Source organism: Stegostoma tigrinum, chromosome 19 (assembly GCF_030684315.1).
Source record: "Stegostoma tigrinum isolate sSteTig4 chromosome 19, sSteTig4.hap1, whole genome shotgun sequence".
NCBI classification, from domain to species: domain Eukaryota; kingdom Metazoa; phylum Chordata; class Chondrichthyes; order Orectolobiformes; family Stegostomatidae; genus Stegostoma; species Stegostoma tigrinum.
The window spans coordinates 13,744,750-13,763,359 of NC_081372.1; the positions used below are offsets into that span (position 1 = coordinate 13,744,750).

At 40.9% G+C, this 18,610-nt stretch overlaps 1 protein-coding gene across 1 annotated transcript in view; it reads left to right on the plus strand.

Annotated features, from left to right (window-relative positions):
- dhx35 (DEAH-box helicase 35) overlaps window positions 1–18,610 on the plus strand; it is a 59,744-nt gene that overhangs the window by 21,385 nt on the left and 19,749 nt on the right. Inside the window, exons 7-12 of the mRNA XM_048550378.1 lie at window positions 1,498–1,567; window positions 6,256–6,315; window positions 8,170–8,282; window positions 10,890–10,986; window positions 13,983–14,141; window positions 16,202–16,412. Of these exons, the coding sequence (XP_048406335.1) occupies window positions 1,498–1,567; window positions 6,256–6,315; window positions 8,170–8,282; window positions 10,890–10,986; window positions 13,983–14,141; window positions 16,202–16,412 (710 nt within the window). The remainder of the gene's footprint in view (window positions 1–1,497; window positions 1,568–6,255; window positions 6,316–8,169; window positions 8,283–10,889; window positions 10,987–13,982; window positions 14,142–16,201; window positions 16,413–18,610) is intronic.

Here is an 18,610-nt window from a genome sequence, read left to right on the forward strand (position 1 = left end):
TTCAACTCTCCCAACTTAACAAATGCCTAGAATTTGACTACCTTTACTACTCTATTTTACAGAGTATCTTGATATTGATCATCCTTTGCATTAAGTAGATCTTTCTTGTGAGTAATATACAATTACTTTTCACCAGTTTAAATTTAGTGACCTCTATTGCTTTATTTTCAGGTAAGATATTGAACAATTTTCTTTTCTACCACATTAAATGTCTGTACACATTTTCTGGGAATCCATATGATTGTCAGTTTTTCCTTTGCCCACATAACAAATTTTGAGTCTTATTCTTTCTGCACAGTTAACAAATGGAAATATTGAGAAAACTGTGAAAACATTGAGGATCATTCAAGTCCACTTTCTACATGTCACCTAGATATTTTAGTCCCAACATCGACATGTTTAAAAGTACAGGTTAAAGCTGATGTTAAAATTATGCCAATCAGTAAAACTAGCATTGTGATTTTCTGTGGATTATGTTCCTCATTCAAGCCCTGCTGTGAGCAAACAAAATATCCTTTCTTTCATCCAAGCCATTGACCTCGCTCGTAGAATGACATACACGAATGTGAGGAGGAAGAAAATGTAAATAAAATATCGGTCATGAAACTTACACATGGCATTGTGGATAGGTTGGATATGAGAGAGTGGCTTTGATATGGCTGTGTAGTCTCTACCTCCACAATGCCGCCTCATGTAACTTCCCAATCCTGCCCAGGTCTACTGGATAAATGCTTCCTGTTTAAAAATTGAAGACTGAATTACTCTAACTCAAGACCGCCCTGACCTCTTAAATCCTATTCTAAGTGTGACTCGCAGAACACCAAGAGTTGACAGATGGTGCGCATTGTGTTCATGTGGTCATTTGTTAATTTGGATGGAAAAATACAGGATGAACAGTGCAAGTGAATTTCTATTAACTTCAGGACTTGACCACAAGAAACTCTGGGCAGGAGCTACAGTGGGGCACTGAAGGAGTGCTGAACAGGTTATTAAATGCTGTCTGCTTTCTCAACTGGATAGGAAATAACTAATGACATTATTTTAAACACGTGCGAGGCGAGGATGTCCGTATTTTCCAGGCCAGTATTAACCCTCCCAGCAATTTCTGCTTTTGTTTTAGATCTCCAGCATTCACAGTTTTTTGTTTTACATTCACCTCTCGTTGCCTGATTGGCACATAATGTGGACACTTGCCATTCTCCAGGCAGCAGTTGAGATGTTCCATTAAATGGTCACCCATTGTGTTTACTGTCAAACAAGCTTTACAAAAGTATTATTTTTATAGCTTGTCATACTTAAAGGGAAAACTGCAAAATATTCACTTATTCTTTTGATTTGCAATATGCTTTGCCACAATGAAGCGTTTTTAATTGGGTGATTATACATTTTGAATTGTGATAGTCACCTCTGTATTCTTGTGGGGAGGGATCACTGAGTTTTGATTGGTTCATATGATTGACTTTTTGTAATGGATTCTTGTGTTTTCTCACATTTCAGTGTTCTGCTGTTGGATGAAGCCCATGAGAGAACCTTGTACACAGACATAGCTATTGGCTTGTTAAGAAAGGTCAGCAATGTGTAATGCTTTAGCTTATGTTTGATGAAGTTAAAAAGCCGGCGTATTTTATTCTTCGAAGATAAGATCTGAGACTGTCGAAGAAAAACCTTACCCATAGACATTTCTTGATTTAAGAACTGAAAATACACAACAAATCCATTAGCATCGAAACAGAAATGGGATTTCGGTGATCAGAGATAGTGGGAACTGCAGATGCTGGAGAATCCAAGATAACAAAGTGTGGTGCTGGATGAACACAGCAGGCCAAGCAGCATCTTAGGAGCACAAAAGCTGATCTCCTCTCCACCTATCTTCTCCTCTATCCATCTTCAGTCCGCCTCCCCCTGTCTATCTATTTATTTCAGAATCCTCCCCCCAACCCCCTTTTCTGATGAAGGGTCTAGGCCCGAAACGTCAGCTTTTGTGCTCCTAAGATGCTGCTTGGCCTGCTGTGTTCATCCAGCCCACACTTCGTTATCTGGGATTTCGGTGATGACCTTTTTCTCAGATTTACAATATTTTTATTCTACTTCTGGCTTTACTTAGATTGTGAAAATGTTTAGAGACCAGCTCATTCTGAGGCAATTAGAGATATGAGGTTGTTTATTTTAGGATGGTTTTACATTTGAGTCATGTAGATTATATAGTACACAAGCTGGCATACCTCTGTTCCATAGAAGTTAGTGCAACTTTGTAACTCGGCAATAAAATTATATTTGCAATGCTTATTAATAATCTTAACCCTAGCTTCCGTCCTATCTTACTTTACCCTCTTTGAGCATATCTTATCCATCGATCTCTAACATCCAATGTCAACAGCAGTACTGAAACCCAAAGTTTATTTTTATAAAACCATTCGAAGAAATATCAGCTTGAATCTTGAAAATAAAATTCATGTACAACAGTATTACGACAGGTCAGTGCTGAATTATGGGTATGAAGCTTTTAGCATTGGAAAACATCATCATCGGTTCAAAATTTGTTGCTTCAGAAGGATCCTAATATGGTTGAAGAATAGATCTAAAATATTCAGAATAAGACTGGAAGAAGACGAGAACTCTTCAAACAATAGGTCATGGAATTCCTTGTGTTTGTTATCTGTGGAGAAGTGTTAGGGTGTCCAATCACGAACAGAGGATTAATGGAAGAAAGGTAGTGTGTTGACAGTGTTGAAGGAAGCAGATAGCCAGCATTCAGGGTGGCCTAACTACCACTCCAACAACACAATCATCTGCTGTTAGTATGATCTGGAATGGTTCAGTTTGGAAGATCATGATTGCCTTGGCTCTTAAATCTTGTACTCAATGATGACCATTCCCATAACCTGTTCCCATTGAACTGCTGAGCATTCAACTAACCCCATGCTAGCTGATATTGTGAATGGATCGTTCTCTTTAAACACTGTCGCTAAACAGATTTTTTTTGCCCTTACCTTTGCATTGAAAAGTGATAAGCAAAGTGACAAGTTACGTTTACTATGATTATGTACATTTTTTCCTGCTTATCCTCCATGACAACTTGCTCAATGAAGAATCCAGGAGCAGCAGAAGCAGCACCACCAGGCAGAGCAAAAAATGAGGTGTCAACCTGGTGAAGCTCCACAAAACTGGACTGCTCATGTGCCAAACAGCATAAGCAGCAAGTGATAGACAGGTCTAAATGATTCCACATGCATCAGATCAAATTTCAGTTCTGCAGTCCTGCCACACCTAATTAACTCACTGGCAAAGGAGGCTGTACGAATATCCCCATCCTCAATACTGGGGGAACAGAGCACATCAAAGCAAAGGATAAGGCTAGAGCATTCACAGCAATCTTCAGCCAAAAGTACCGAGTGGATAATCCATCTCGGCTTCCAGCAGAGGTCCCCATCATCACAAATGTTAGCCTCGAGTCAATTTGACTGACTCCACATGATATCAAAAAATGATTGGAGTCACTGAATACTGCAAAGGCTGTGGGCCCCATCAACATTCCAGCAATAGTAATGAGGATTTGTTCTCCAGGACCAGCTTTTACCCCTTGCCAAGCTGTTCCAGTACAGCCATAGCATTGGTATTTGCCTGACATTGTAGAAAATTGCCCAGGTATGTCATGCACACAAAAAGCAGAACAAATCTAACCCGGCTGATTATTGCCCCATCAGTCTATTCTCAATCATCAGTAAAATGAAGGAATGTGTTATCAACAGCACTATCAAGCAGCACCTGCTCAGTGATGGCCTGTTTGCACTCTGCCAGGGCCACTGAGCTCCTGGCCACATTACAGCCTTGGTCCAAATATAGACAAAAGAGCTGAACTCCAGAGATGAGGTGAGAGTGACTAGTCTTGACATAAAGGCCGCAATTGACCAAGTGGCATCAAGGAGTACCAGCCATATAAATACAGTGCCTACAAGAACAGGTCAGAGTATATGAATCCCACTGCAAATAACTCACCTCCTGATTCCCTGAAGCCTGTCCACCATCTACAAGGTACAAGTCAGGAGTGGGATGGAATACTCCCCACTTGCCTGGATGGGTGCAGCTCAAACAACATTCAAGGAGATTGACACCATCCAGAGTCAAGCATCCTGTTTGATTCGCATTGTATCCACAAACTGATGCAAATCAGTAGCAGCAGTGTGTGCTATCTACAAGATACACTGCTGAAATTAGCCAAAGGTTCTTAGAGAGCTCTTTTCAAATCCACAGCCACTGATATCTAGAAGGACAAGGGCAGCAGATTACATGGGACCATCTCCACTTGCAAGTTCCTCTCCAAGCCACTTACCACCCTGACTTGGAAACATGTTGCCATTCCTTTAATGTCGTTCATTTAAAATCTTCGAATTCCCTCCTAATTAGTATTCCTTTTTAATTTATCTAACAATAGTATTCGGTTCTCCACCGATTCCCACTCCTCGATCTCCCCTTGTTCATGTCCAATTTGACAAGCTTTTGAATATATCCCTATATTTCCTTGCCCTCTGTGTCCTCAGCCCCATAAACAACTTCTGCCTCCAAAACTCTCCATTTTCTGGCCCTGTTCCCCTTACAACTCTCCTACCTTTGATACCTGTTGACAGGTGTGTCTTGCCTCCTTATGTCCTGATGCCTTTCCCTCCTCTCTCTTCTCTTACAAGATCCTTATAAGCAACTTATAGAACATAGAACATTACAGCACAGTACAGGCCCTTCGGCCCTTGATGTTGTGCAGACCTGTCATACCGATCTCAAGCCCGTCTAACCTACACTATTCCATGTACGTCCATGTGCTTTTTTCAGACAAGACATATTAGACATGGTTCCACAATGCCAGGTATATGTCACTGTCATAGCAGTACTGAGAAAGCTTGTCTTAAGGAAGTGCCTAATTCTGGAATCTAAACCTTCAGCAGTTCTGCCAAGATCTGTCAAGGTCCACAGGCTTTGATGTATTGTTTTAAATGGAAGCAATGCTACAGTAATTAAACTATTAAGGCTAGAATAGTATAGGAGCTGCGTATTCTTTCTTTTAGAAACAGGCCGTGCAATGCAGAGCTGGTAATACACACAGCAGCTTGCCTATCCATGCTCTTGCAACCCAACAAAACTACTGCTTTAAACAGGCTCCAGGCAATGAAGCCTCAGAAACAAGACAATGTAATTATTTAAGTTTTGGTTGTCTAATGACATCTGCTTCTTTTGATCAGTGCCTGAAGCATCGTGAAATTTGGTCTCTATATTAATGGTGCTACACAAATGCTGGTTATTGTTATTAAACCTAAGTGAAATACTGGAAGATCAACCCCAATTCTCACTATTGATCACCATCCTGTGATCAATGGAGGGATTGTTTTGCCTATATCTAAGATCAGAAAAGGATCATTTCAATTATGTTATTCTTTGAGTCTAAGACCATTAAACATTTAATGTCAAAGATCATACTTGAGTAATGGTGATGAAGGACTAATGAAGTGCCGCGACCTGAAACATCGACTCTCCTGCTTCTCTGATGCTGCTTGATCTGCTGTGTTCCTCCAGCTCCACACTGTATTGACTCTGGCATTTGCAGTTCTTACTGTGTCATAGTTGAGTAATGAGCCACTTGGATAAATGTTGACATTTGTGGAAGTATATGAGTGTGAGCCTTAACTCAAAGACAGCACTATGGACATTGAATCAAATCATTTGTGCATTCAAGTTAATTCCTGACATGAGCACAGTTCAAGCTGATTCTTCAGTGCAGTACTGAGAGTGTGCCACATTGTTGGAAGTGTGGTCTTTTAGAAATGATATCACACTGAGACCTTTTCTCCCCTGTGAGGAGGTTGTAAAAGATCTCACGGCACTATTTTGAAGGTGCCCAAATTTACTCCTTAACCAGCATCACTGAAACAAACTGTTGTCTGTGCTGTGGATGCTTTCTGTGAGCACATTGATTGTTGTGTTTCCGACAGTGAGCAGTGATTATATTTCAGAATTTCTTCATTAGCTGGTAAAAGGGCTATGAGACATTCTGAAAACATGAAAGGGGATATGTAACCGTAAGTCCTTCTTTCTTTTGTTTCTCAGTAAAGAGTCACCAGGTTTCAAATACAAGAGAAAGAAAGTTGATGAGAAAGAGAGGAAAAATAAATAAGAACGGAGTTAGTGCAAAAGATCTTGGGGGGAAAATTGCATTAATTTTGTTGCTGATGTGTATTGTTCATCATGTATTTTTCCCTATCTCTGTAGATACAGAAGAAGAGAGGTGATCTTCGACTTATTGTGTCCTCTGCTACACTAGATGCAGAGGTATGCCCCCACGTTGCTATATGTGTATGAACCCAGGGTAGGCATATCTTTCCCCTCCCTACCTCTGTAACCTCCTTCAACCCTAGAACTCTGTGAGGTCTGGTGCTTCTCCTATTTTGACCTCTTTTCCACGATTTTCTGTGCTCCACAAATAGTAGCTGCACTTTCAACTTTGTGTCAACCTCTCACTCTAACCTTCAGAACATACCCTGTTACTAAGTTTTTGATTATTTAATTTAATATCTTCTTGTATGGCTAAGTGTCAGATGTTGTTTGACAGTGCTCCCTTAAAGTGCCTTAGAGCGTTTTGCTTTGTTCAACATGCTTTTTAAATTTCCAGTTCACAGCCAAATCTTAAACCAGAGCCACACATACAAATAGAAAGTTTATTTCTTAATATGATTGGAACTGTGTCCTGTAATGTAAAAATGGGGCAATTATAGATTGTCCACCAGTAATATCCTACAATCAGCAAGTCTCCTACAGGAGCATAAACATTTTGAGGCTGAAGTTCTGTGGAACATGTGGGGCTTCCTTTGATTGTCTCCCATAATTTCCATGGAAGCTCTGGTTTAAAGCTGTTTGTCTGAAGTTTAGTGGTCTTCCACTGATATTACAGCAGGAAGTCCAGGGAAACATTGTGAAACAGTGTAACACTTGATAAGCAAGCTACTTTTGATATCACTGTCTCTATTTCTTTTCTGTCTACTTTAACAGGTATGCCTCTTTAAAATTTGCGATCAAAGGATCTTGTGACAATGTTCCATAACAGTGAAGGAATGTTGCTGCTGTCATGAGTAGGAGGAAAAAGCCTTCCCATATATTTAACGTAGGCATTTATTGCCAGGGATAGAGTCAGAGAGATATATAGCTAGAGTCATCGAGATGTGCAGCACAGAAACAGGCTGTTTGATCCATACGGACAAGAAATCCAAAATTAATCTAGCCCCATTTACTAGCACTTGGCCCATATCCCTCTATTCATGTACACTTCCAAATGCCTTTTAAATGTTGTAATTGTACCAGCCTCCACCACTTCCTCTGTCAGTTCATTCCATACACACACCACACTTTGCATGAAAAAGTTACCCCTTAGGCCCCTTCACCGTAAACCTATGCCTTCTAGTTTTGGTGTCCCCTACCCTGGGGAAAAGACTTGAGTATTCACCCTATCCATGCCCCTCATGATTTTATAAAATTCTATAATGTTCCCCCTCAACCTCTGCTCCAGGGAAAATAGCCCCAGCCTATTCAACCTCTCCCTCTAGCTCAAGCCCTCCAACCCAGGCAACATCCTTGTAAATCTTTTCTGAATCTTTTCAAGTTTCACAACTTCTTTCCTATAGCGGGGGGACCAGAATTGAACACTGTATTCCAAAGATGGCCTCACCAATGTCCTGTACAGCCACAACATGACCTCCCAATTCTGATGCACTGACCAATAAAGGCAAGTGTGCCACATACCACCACCTTCACTATCCTGTCTATCAACGACTCCACTTTCAAGGAACTATGAACCTGCCCCCACTAGGTCTCTTTGTTTGACAACAGTCCCCAGGTTTCAGCTGGGGCAGTGAGTGAGCCATTGCAATTGATTTTTTGAGTAACCCTGGATCCTTGGATCAAAGCTTCTTGACATATTTTTAAAATCTGTTCAGAATGTCAGTGATGTGAACCACTCTTTCATTTTGAGGGGGTTCTTCACTGCTTTCTCTGCTTTGTTTTTAGCCCACAAGTGTTGAAAATTTGATCCCTCAGTTGTTTTAACGCAAATCAAAGTCTTCTGATACATTGCTGGTGTTCACGCTTATGAAGACTGATGGTCTGTACATTTAAAAAATTTCCTTTTTGCAGAAATTTCGGAGCTTTTTCAATATGAATGAGACCAACGACCCCAGTAAGGACACATGTGCCATCCTGACCGTGGAGGGACGGACATTTCCAGTTGACATATTTTATACTTTAAGGTATAGTCCAGGGCTTTGGGAAAAGAACAAGCGTGTTTAACCAATTCAGTTGTTCTCATAGCAGTAGTTATAAAGTCATAGTTCTGCACAACATCCACCTTTTGGCCCATCTCGTCCATGTCAACCGGATATCTTAAATAAATCTAGTCCTGTTTGCCAGCACTTGGTGCATATTCCTCTAAACCGTTTTTATTCATATACCCATCCAGGTGCCTTAATTGTAACAGCCATTTTCTCTGGCAGTTCATTCCACAGCACTACCCTTTGCATGAAAATGTTACCCCTTAGGTCCCTTTTCAATCTATGCCCTCTAGTTTTGTACTTTTTCACCGTGAGGAAAAGATCTTTGCTATTCACCCTATCCCTACCCTGGTAATTTTATAAATGTCCGTGAGGTCACCCCTCAGCCTCTAACGCTCTGGGGAAAATAGCCCCAGCCCCAGCCCATTCAGCCTCTCACTACAGGTCAACCCCACCAACTTGCTTGCAAATCTTTTCTGAACCCTTTCAAGTTTCACAACATCTTTCCTGTGGCAGGGAGACCAGAGTTGCACATAGTATTCCAAAAGTGATCTAACCAATGTCGTGTACAGCTGTAGAATGACCTCCCGGCTCCTATACTCAATGCGATGACCAGCAAAGGCAAAGCATACCAAATGCCTCCTTCACTGTTCTATCTACTTGCGACTCTACTTTTAAGAAGCTATGAGCCTGCACTCCAAGGTCTCTTTGTTCAGCAACACTCCGCAGGACCTGCCCATTTAATGTTTAAGTCCTGCCCTGATTTGCCTTTCCAAAACGCAGCACCTCACATTTATCTAAATTAAACACCATCTGCCATATCTCGGCCTATTGGCCCATCTGATCATGATCCTGTTGTACTCTGAGGTAACCACCTTCATTGTCTACTACACCTCCAATTTTGGTGTCATCTGCAAACTTACCAACCGTACCTCCTGTGTTCACATCCAAATCATTTACATAAATGACAAATAGCAGTGGACCCAATACGGATCTTTGTGGCACTGCACTGGTCACAGGCCCCCAGTCTAAAAAGCAACGCTCCACCATCACCCTTTGTTTTCTACCTTCGAGCCAGTTCTGTATCCAAATGGCGAATTCTCCCTTATATTCCATGTGATTTAACTTTGCTAACCGGTCTGCCATGAGGAACCTTGTCAGTTGCCTTACTGAAATCTACATAGATCACATCCACTGCTCTGCCCTCATGAATCCTCCTTGTTACTTCTTCAAAAAACTCAATCACGTTAGTGAGACATGATTTGCCACACACAAGGTCATGTAGACTATCCCTAATTGGTCCTTGCTTTTTCAAATAAATGTAAATCCTGCCCCTGAGGATTGCCCACTACCAATGACAGGCTCACAGGCCTATAGTTCCCTGGCTTTTCCTTAGTACCTTTCTTAAACAGTGTCACAACATTAGCCAACCTGCAGTCTTCCGGCACTTCACCTGTAGCTATCAATGATACAAATATCTCGGCAAGGGGCCCAACATTGACTTTCCTAGCTTCCCAAAGAGTCCCAGGGTACACCTGATCAGGTCCCAGGATTTATCCACCTTTATATGTTCTCAAATGCCTTTGCCCCTGGACCACTGAGGCAAGACAAATGACGCCATAGACCACATACATGCCCCCCTCTCCCCTGTCCTACATTTTTGTAAGCCACTACAGATAGAATAATCTGATTCATTGGGGAAAGTGACAGTGCTTTTGAGCAGACATCAGTGAGGTGGTCCTAGGACGTCTCTGCAGGAGTTCCTCTGGAAAGTATCTGAGGCTCAGCTATCTTCAGCTATTTCACCAAAACGTTCCCTCCATCATAAGGGCAGAAATCCAGATGATTGCTGATAATGCTACAAGATTCAGCACCAGCCTTGATTCCTCAAATGAAGAAGCACACTGCGTTGATGTGCAGCAAGATCTGGATAATGTCTAGTCTGATTTGGGAGAGGTGAACAATCCTGTGCCACTTTTCAAGAAAGATCTGTTGAGATCCTAATTGATCTTTATTCCTGAATCAGCTCCACCAAATATGTTATCTCGTCACCTGAATCATCTTTGTTTGTGAGACCTTGTTGTGCAGAATTGTTATAAGCTTGTTCCTGGTAAGTATTCATTACTTCACTCGCTTTGGAAGTGGAAGCGATTTGGAACATCCAATGATCATCAAAGTTGTTATATAAATGCAAGTTCTTTTCACCTTTCATTTATTCTTATTTTCCTCCCCTCTCCCATTGCTATTGTGTTACTTCAGTGTTTTTGACCGTATTTAAAAATGTATTTTTCTTGGATTATGTCACATTTCTCTAATTTTTCATAAATGTCTGACAAGTATTCTTTCTTGTCAACGAGTGGGAGATACTGGAGACCAATTGCTGGTAACTCATGCCCTATGGTAATCTCCCTGTTTCTTTCCAGGGGATAGGTAAGATCACGATTTTGGGGATGTACAAAAAGTGCTTGGGGTTGTTGTTGGGACTATCACAGACACAATTAAAGATTTTTCCACTCAATACTCAAGTTCCATGCAAAGCTCTTCAAACCTTACCTGACATATTCTAATTTTCTTTTCTCTCCTCAGCCCAGTCCCTGATTATGTGAAAGCTACAGTGGATACAGTCACGAAAATCCACCAAAATGAGGCTGATGGTGATATCCTAGCTTTTCTTACTGGCCAGGTAATTTCTTTTTCTCTGTCCATATAATTTTTTTTCTGGCTTGTCAATTGTTTGGAGCATGGATATTAATGAGGTTGAAGAAGGATCTTGGCCCCTGGGTTTTGTGGTCCCTCCAGGAATACCAACATTGTAATAAAAGTTTACTGAGGCACTGTACTAACCGCCTAAGCACACCAACTCTCTAAACTTGCAACATTTTTGTCCAGTGTCGTCCTCTACTTAGCGATAATGGGAACTGCAGATGCCGGAGAATCCAAGATAACAAAGTGTGGAGCTGGATGAACACAGCAGGCCAAGCAGCATCTTAGGAGCCCAAAAGTTTCTTGTGTCCTCCTCTGCTTACCTCTTCGAAAGACGTCATTGCTGGACACTGTTATCTGATCACCCTTCAAAGTTTTGATCGAGTAACCATTTTTGATGTTTGTGTGTGAGAGAACAACCTCTTGACTATTGCGGCTAAGTCCAAACCTGCTCCCTGTTGGTTACTGGTACTTTCTGTTGGGGCACTGACAGTGACAAAGAGCAGGAAATCTGGCTCTCTGCTAGGTTCAGATATTCATTCATAGCATATGAATAATACAGGCAAAAATGGTATATGGTGTCCATACCAAGTCTCTTTTGAGAAGGTGTTCTTGAATTACAGCAGCCCAGATGGGGTTGGTGGCTTCCACAGTCAAGTTTAGGTATGGAGCTCCAGGAATTTGACCTGATGATGTTGAAGGAACAAAAATGATCTGTCTAGTGGGGATGGTCCGTAATTTGAAGGTGGTGATATGCCCATGCATGTACTGTGCTCATCCATCTGTTATCAAGGAGATCATAAGTTTGGATTTGGGTTGAATTGATGTTGACTAGGTATATCCTGTAGACAGTGCACATTGCAGTTGCAGTGCACTGATGGTGTAGGGAGTGGAAGTTTAAGATGGCGAACAGGGTGCCGATCAAGTGGACTACATTGTAGCACAGGTATTGCTAACAACACTATCATCCAATCCGTTCTGAATTTCTTAGCTACTAGTTGGTGTCGCTGATCCATTAGGGAGCTGGTTCCTAACAGTAACTTGCTATGATGTGTTGTAAACACCAGGTGAAGAGAGAGATGCAGTAGTTAGCTGCCTCTTTACAATATCTGGTGTGTGATCACAAATTCAATTGCTCAAAGAAACCAGAGTCTGCAAAGCCCATTGATTTTCAGTTGCAAAGGCTGATAGGGGAAAGGTTGCTGACAGCACTGTTTGTTACCAGGCAACCGTATGATGTTTGCTGCCTCAAGGTCTCCATTGATGGGAAGAATGGAACTCGTGGCAAAAGCCAACGCTGCCTTAAAAAGGAAAGTATCTCTGTGAATTAAAATCATAACTGGCAGAATATTTTTCTGTAATGTCATATCTGTAATGGCTTTAACCAAAGAATATTTCTTCTAGGTGATCCTCTCTCATTAAATTGCTTGGGTTACAGCAATTAGTAACTGACTTGTTTCCTGGATCTAATTAATGTAGGAACTGCAGGCATTGTGTCAGCAAATCTTTTTGATAAAATTAATGATTTGTGTAACTGCTCAGTGCCTGGATTTGATGCAATAAAATATTTGGGTTAGAATTTTAAAAAGATATCTACATTATCTTTGACTGGAACACCACAAGTTATTGATAATGTACCAAGTATGACTTTCTCCCCCATTTTCACCATATTCGGGAATTGCTTCATAGATTCTCTCAGGTCTTTGCTCCCTCAAATTAAAGGCCATTCTTCATGCGTGGACTGAAACAGTGAGCTTTAGTATTCAGTTTGAAAGTGGGGTCATTGTGACTGCACCCCGACTTCCTTTGCTTCGTGTCTATACACAAGTACCTGTGATAATAAAATGTGAGGCTGGATGAACACAGCAGGCCCAGCAGCATCTCAGGAGCTTTTGTGCTCCTGAGATGCTGCTGGGTCTGCTGTGTTCATCCAGCCTCACATTTTATTATCTTGGATTCTCCCGCATCTGCAGTTCCCATTATCACTTATACCTGTGATAATAGTTGTTTACACAGCAGCCAGGAGTTGAAAATGCTGCTGACAGTTTCTGGTCATGTGCTCCCCCACCCCCCCCACCACCAACCTTGTCTGAGATTCTCAATCCCTGTCATCCATGCTAACTTCATTTAGGATTGTGATAGGGAATTATAGTCACCACTATTTGGATTAGGGAGTGGAAAAGTCTCATTGAATATCCAGTTCCCGGTAGTCAACATGTGAAGATTGGGGATGTTTTCTGAGGACAGGACAATATTCAGCAAGGGAACAATATTTTGGTAATGCTTCACACCTAGATTTTCATGTGAGGTTATGAACTTGGACTCCCATTAAGCATTACCCCAATACATAAGTGAATAATATCTGAAGAGAAATAAATAAATGAATGAAATGAGTTCTTTCCTTTAACTGAACGGAATGTTGTCGGATATAAACCAATTTTAATATGCGGTTTAAAAAAGCAAATAACAGCTGCTTTAGTCATGCAGAGAAGTGTTTTTATTGGGGAATCTCTATTTTTCATTACTATAGCGCACTTATTTATCTTGAATCACATTCTTTTCGTTCATAGATCATCAGCACAGGCATCTCAGTGGTAAAATATGACACAATGGATGCATATACTTAGGGCCATATGGCTTTAATTCCCTTTGTGCACCATTTGAACACATTGATTTAAACAGATGTATAAATAATGTTAATGCACTTGTTGGCTTGTTTATTCTGAATGTGTTGAGAACCAAGACAAGAATTAATATAACTTTTAATAGCCAACCCAAAAATATAACTTTAGAGGGAAATTTAGATATTGGTGCCTGATGTCTTTTTTTAAATTGATTCAATGGGAAAATAACTGGTGGTGCAGATTGAGCAGGAGAAAACAAAATAGCCACTATTTTACAATGACTGAAATTTTTTAACATGGTAGCACTAATAAAAAATTAAAATTCCTCCTCAGTCATTTTTTCTTTCTACAGGAGGAAGTGGAGATGGTAGTTTCCATGGTGATAGAGCAGGCCCGTGCTCTTTCTCGCAGTGGGATGAAAAAGCACCTCCGTGTTCTCCCAATGTATGCAGGGCTGCCTCCTGGTGAACAGATGAAAGTCTTTGAAAGAATGTCCCCTAACTGCAGGAAGGTGAGATTACACATACGGATTTCTTGTTTGAAATGGCTTGCAGCTCCTAGTCACTCCAATACATTTGCTGTGCCAAAATCTGTCCTGCAGCGACTAAGAGTTGAACACATTGCTGTTAGCCTCTGAGCAAGCAATGCAAAGTTAGCCAGGCTTCCTTGTTGCTGTGTTAGACGGTGGATATCGGCAAAGGGCAAATAACTTGGTAGTGACACTTTGGTCAGATAATCTGTATGCACTCTGACCAGGGTAATATATGAGGAATGGCTGAGGTACTAAAAGATAGCGAGTGATCTCTATCCTGCAAAGGGGTAAACACTTTAGAAAAAGAAAGAAATTACACTCGTATTCAATATTTGATATCCTTAGGTGGTTTAATGCCGAATAATTCCTACCTTACTGTTGTTACACAGTGAATCAAGGAACGGTTTGATAGATGTAGAAAATTATGACAGGGTGGATAAGGTAGATAAAAATAAAAAAAGCTTTTTCTATTAGGTGTTTGTTCAAGGACAAAGGGACACTGATTTAAGTGATGTAAGGAGAATGAGAGGAAGGATTTTTTTATGTAGGGAGTATGAATGACCCGGAACACACTACCCATGAAAGTGGTGGAAATGGAGATGAACAATGATTTCAAAAGGAAATTGCAAGGGCACTTGAGGGAAATAAACCTGCAATGCTACAAGAATGGAATAAGTGAGAAGAACTGACCAGATCGTTCTGCAGACTGTTCTACATGGAGCTGATAGCATTTTCTGTGCTGTTGTGATATTTCGAAATGCAACAACCAATTTTCACACAATAATGACCCACAAAGCAACACGATAACAATATTATAAATGAGTCAGACTGTCTCGGTAATGTTGGTTGAGGAATAACTATTGGTTCAAATTTTGAGAATACTCCTGCTGCCTTTGATAAATGTTTCATGAACTAATAGGTAAGGTCAGTTCTAACATCTCATCAGAAAAATGCTATCTCTGACCATGCAGCATTCCCAGAGACCGGCACTAAATTATCAGATTAAAAGCCTGAAGTGGGGCTTGAACTCTGAAGTGAGAGCACTGTACCACCACCCCACTGGTTTAAGTTTCACACTCGACAAACAGATTAAGTGACTGTCAGAATTATTTAATGGTCACTCAACTTATGAATAATGTCCCACCAAGGAGGTGTTGGTGGCACTTGGGAAGGCAGGAGAGTAGAATGCTGAAGGGAATAATTGATGGATAACCCACCAATCCACATAAAAAAGATAATTTACATTTTTTAATGCAACAAACCAAGTGATTATTAGCCCCCAAGAGTTCAAGACCCACTCATAGTACACAATACCTCACTGTGCTCCCATTCCACTGGTTTAAGTTGCACATTTAACAGGCAGATTAGGTAACTGTCAGAATTATTTAAAAGCCATACAATTTATAAGTAATGTCCTACCAGAATATGGCGCTGTCCCTTGAATCTTTAAAACCAGGAGCTATGAGGAAAGCCAGTTTAAAATCATAACTGTATAATGCAGAAAGAGGTCATTCATCCTTCCATGTCTGTGTACCTGCTTTGAATGTGTTACCTAACTGCCCTGCTCCCATCACTCTTTCTCCAACAATTTTTTAAAATGGATTGATCCAATTTCTTTATGAAAGTTAACAATTGAGCTTCTCCCCCCACCCTTTCATGTTGTGTGTCTCAGATTTCAGCAGTTTTTTGCATAAAAACATTCTCAACTCTTTTCTGAAGCTTTTGATGGTTCCCTTAAATCTGCTTTATTTGATTACCAACTATCCTGCCCTAAACCTTCTACTTCCACTACTTTCCTGTGAAGAGATTTCCAAAGACTTCTGATCACCTGAGAGAATATTTTTGCCTCATCTTTGTTTTAGCAGGGTGACCCTGATTTTTAAACAACCAGTTCTAGATTTTGCACTGAGAAGAAACATCCTTTCCACATCATTCCTGTCAAAGCCCCTTAGGATCTTGTTTAACTTCATCATGTATCTTATTCTAAAGCTCTATAAATGTACAGTACTGATTGTATGCTGCTTTGTTTTTCTTCACAGATAGTGGTAGCCACAAACATTGCAGAAACCTCAATCACTATTAATGGGATTGTTTTTGTCATTGACTGTGGATTTGTGAAGCTGAGAGCCTACAATCCCAGAACAGGTATCGAATCTCTCGTTGTAACTCCAGTATCCCAGGCATCTGCAGCTCAGCGAGCAGGGCGAGCAGGCCGAAATCGCTCGGGAAAGTGCTTCAGACTATGCACAGGTGAGAAAGTATGTGTAGGTAGTGTTTGTTTTAAGCAATTCTGAGGCTCATCTGCGAAATTGCACCTTGAAGGCCAGGACTAATATAGCTGTCATTTATATAGTGCCTTCGGAGATATTTTACTGGATGATTATCAGATAGAATTTGACACTGAGTGTCATAAAGAGATGATAGAGCATTGTAACCAACAGCTTGATCAAAAATAATATCAGAGATAATGGGAACTGCAGATGCTGGAGATTCCAAGATAATAAAATGTGAGGCTGGATGAACACAGCAGGCCAAGCAGCATCTCAGGAGCACAAAAGCTGACGTTTCGGGCCTAGACCCGTCATGAAGGGTCTAGGCCCGAAACGTCAGCTTTTGTGCTCCTGAGATGCTGCTTGGCCTGCTGTGTTCATCCAGCCTCACATTTTATTAGCTTGATCAAAAAGCTGGGTTCTTCTGGAAACTTCTTGGAGCGGAGAAGGGAGGTAGGAATGTGAGGTCTACAAATCTGAAAGCCCAGCTGCTAACATCGAGATGAAAGAACTTAGTCGTAAACAGGATGCCAAAATCTGAGGATTATAAAGCTGTTTGAGGATTGTGGGACTAGAGGAGCTAGCGGAATTGGAAGTAATAAAAGCACTGTGAGGGTTTCAGCCCCAAATGAGCTGTATGGAGAGAACTCGGGTGACATTCTGGAGAGAAGCATCTGGTCCTGTTGCTGGGGCGGTGATGTGTACATATAATGAGTGGCAATCATATTTGGCTTTACTGTACTGCCTCTGTGGTAAGGTATCCCACTGATATTTGCTGTTTTTGATTGTGCATCAAGTCTGATATTTAAACTGAGCAAAACTGGTGTTATATCTCAGCATGGATTTAGCCAATGGTTAGAAGGATTGAGAAATTAGATTGTGGAGGTTAAGTGTGGTGGGCACTTAATTCTGTACAGTGAACAATTTACTTTCTTTACTCTGGTAACCTCTGTGATAGTTTAAATGTAATGATCATGAATGGGATAGCAAAAGATCATTTAAATCTTTATTCTGACCATACTTCATGTTTTAAGAAAATTCCATAAATAAAAGCCGAGCTCATAATCTAGCCAGTCTTCAGTACAAAATTTCACCATGCTGGAAAATTGTAATTAGTGAAATCTGACAGTATTGTCAGTAGTTTGGATTAGCGACGCCAAACCGATGAATTGTTCTTCAGTAGCTGGAGCATTCTGAGGATGCTTCAAAAAGACAGCAATAACATTTGCACAACAAGGTGTAGAGCTAGATGAACACAGCAGGCCAAGCAGCATCAGAGGAGCAGGCTGCTTGGCCTGCTGTGTTCATCCAGCTCTACACCTTGTTATCTCAGATTCTCCAGTATCTGCAGTTTCTATTATCTCTCAATAATATTTGCATATCTGTTTTTCTTCCTGACTCAACCCAATTCTTTAACTTAATGCCTGTCTTTCAAACGCTAGTCTAGACAGTGATGGTTGACAGGCTACCCAACAAGAAGTGGGTCACAGCGCAACCTCCATTTTCCAAATGCTACTGGACAACAAGTGGGAGGAGAAACCTTTGCTGATTTTCTTCCCCTCCATTGGATTACAAGGCTTGGTTACCATGCCAACAGCTCACCTGAGATCAGCATAGTAAGCATACGATGGAGATGTTCCAAATGCTTTGACAGAGTACATAAAGAGGCACGGCTTCCAGTAACAGAAGGGTCAACAGTCAGATTTGAGGTGATTGACAAATGCAGCCGATGGGCTGAATAGCCTCCTCCATGAACTGACCACAGATCAAATAGTGACCTGAGGACTTCCTGGTCCATGGCAGCTGAACACTACATTGAACAGTGCATGCACCCACCTACTTTTTTTTAATATATGTTATAAAAGTATCTTTTTTTACTATGCATCCACATTCTCTCATTCATCTTCTTTTACAGGGAGGGATCATTGGATAGTGATCAGGAGAATAAAACACTGAATGATTTCTCCCTGGCCTAGGGAAAACCATTGTAGTAACTCCACTGCCTCCCAAGGCTGAGAGTAATATCTTGAGTGTCAGTTTGAAAGATGAAAGAACAACGAAGACATGAGCAATCTTTCTTTCACTGTAATTCTTGCTTGTGGACTGAATCCACAAGAAAGGTGGCTTGCTCCCAGCCAGAGAACATCTTCTCTAAAAGGGCTGTAACATTTATAGGAC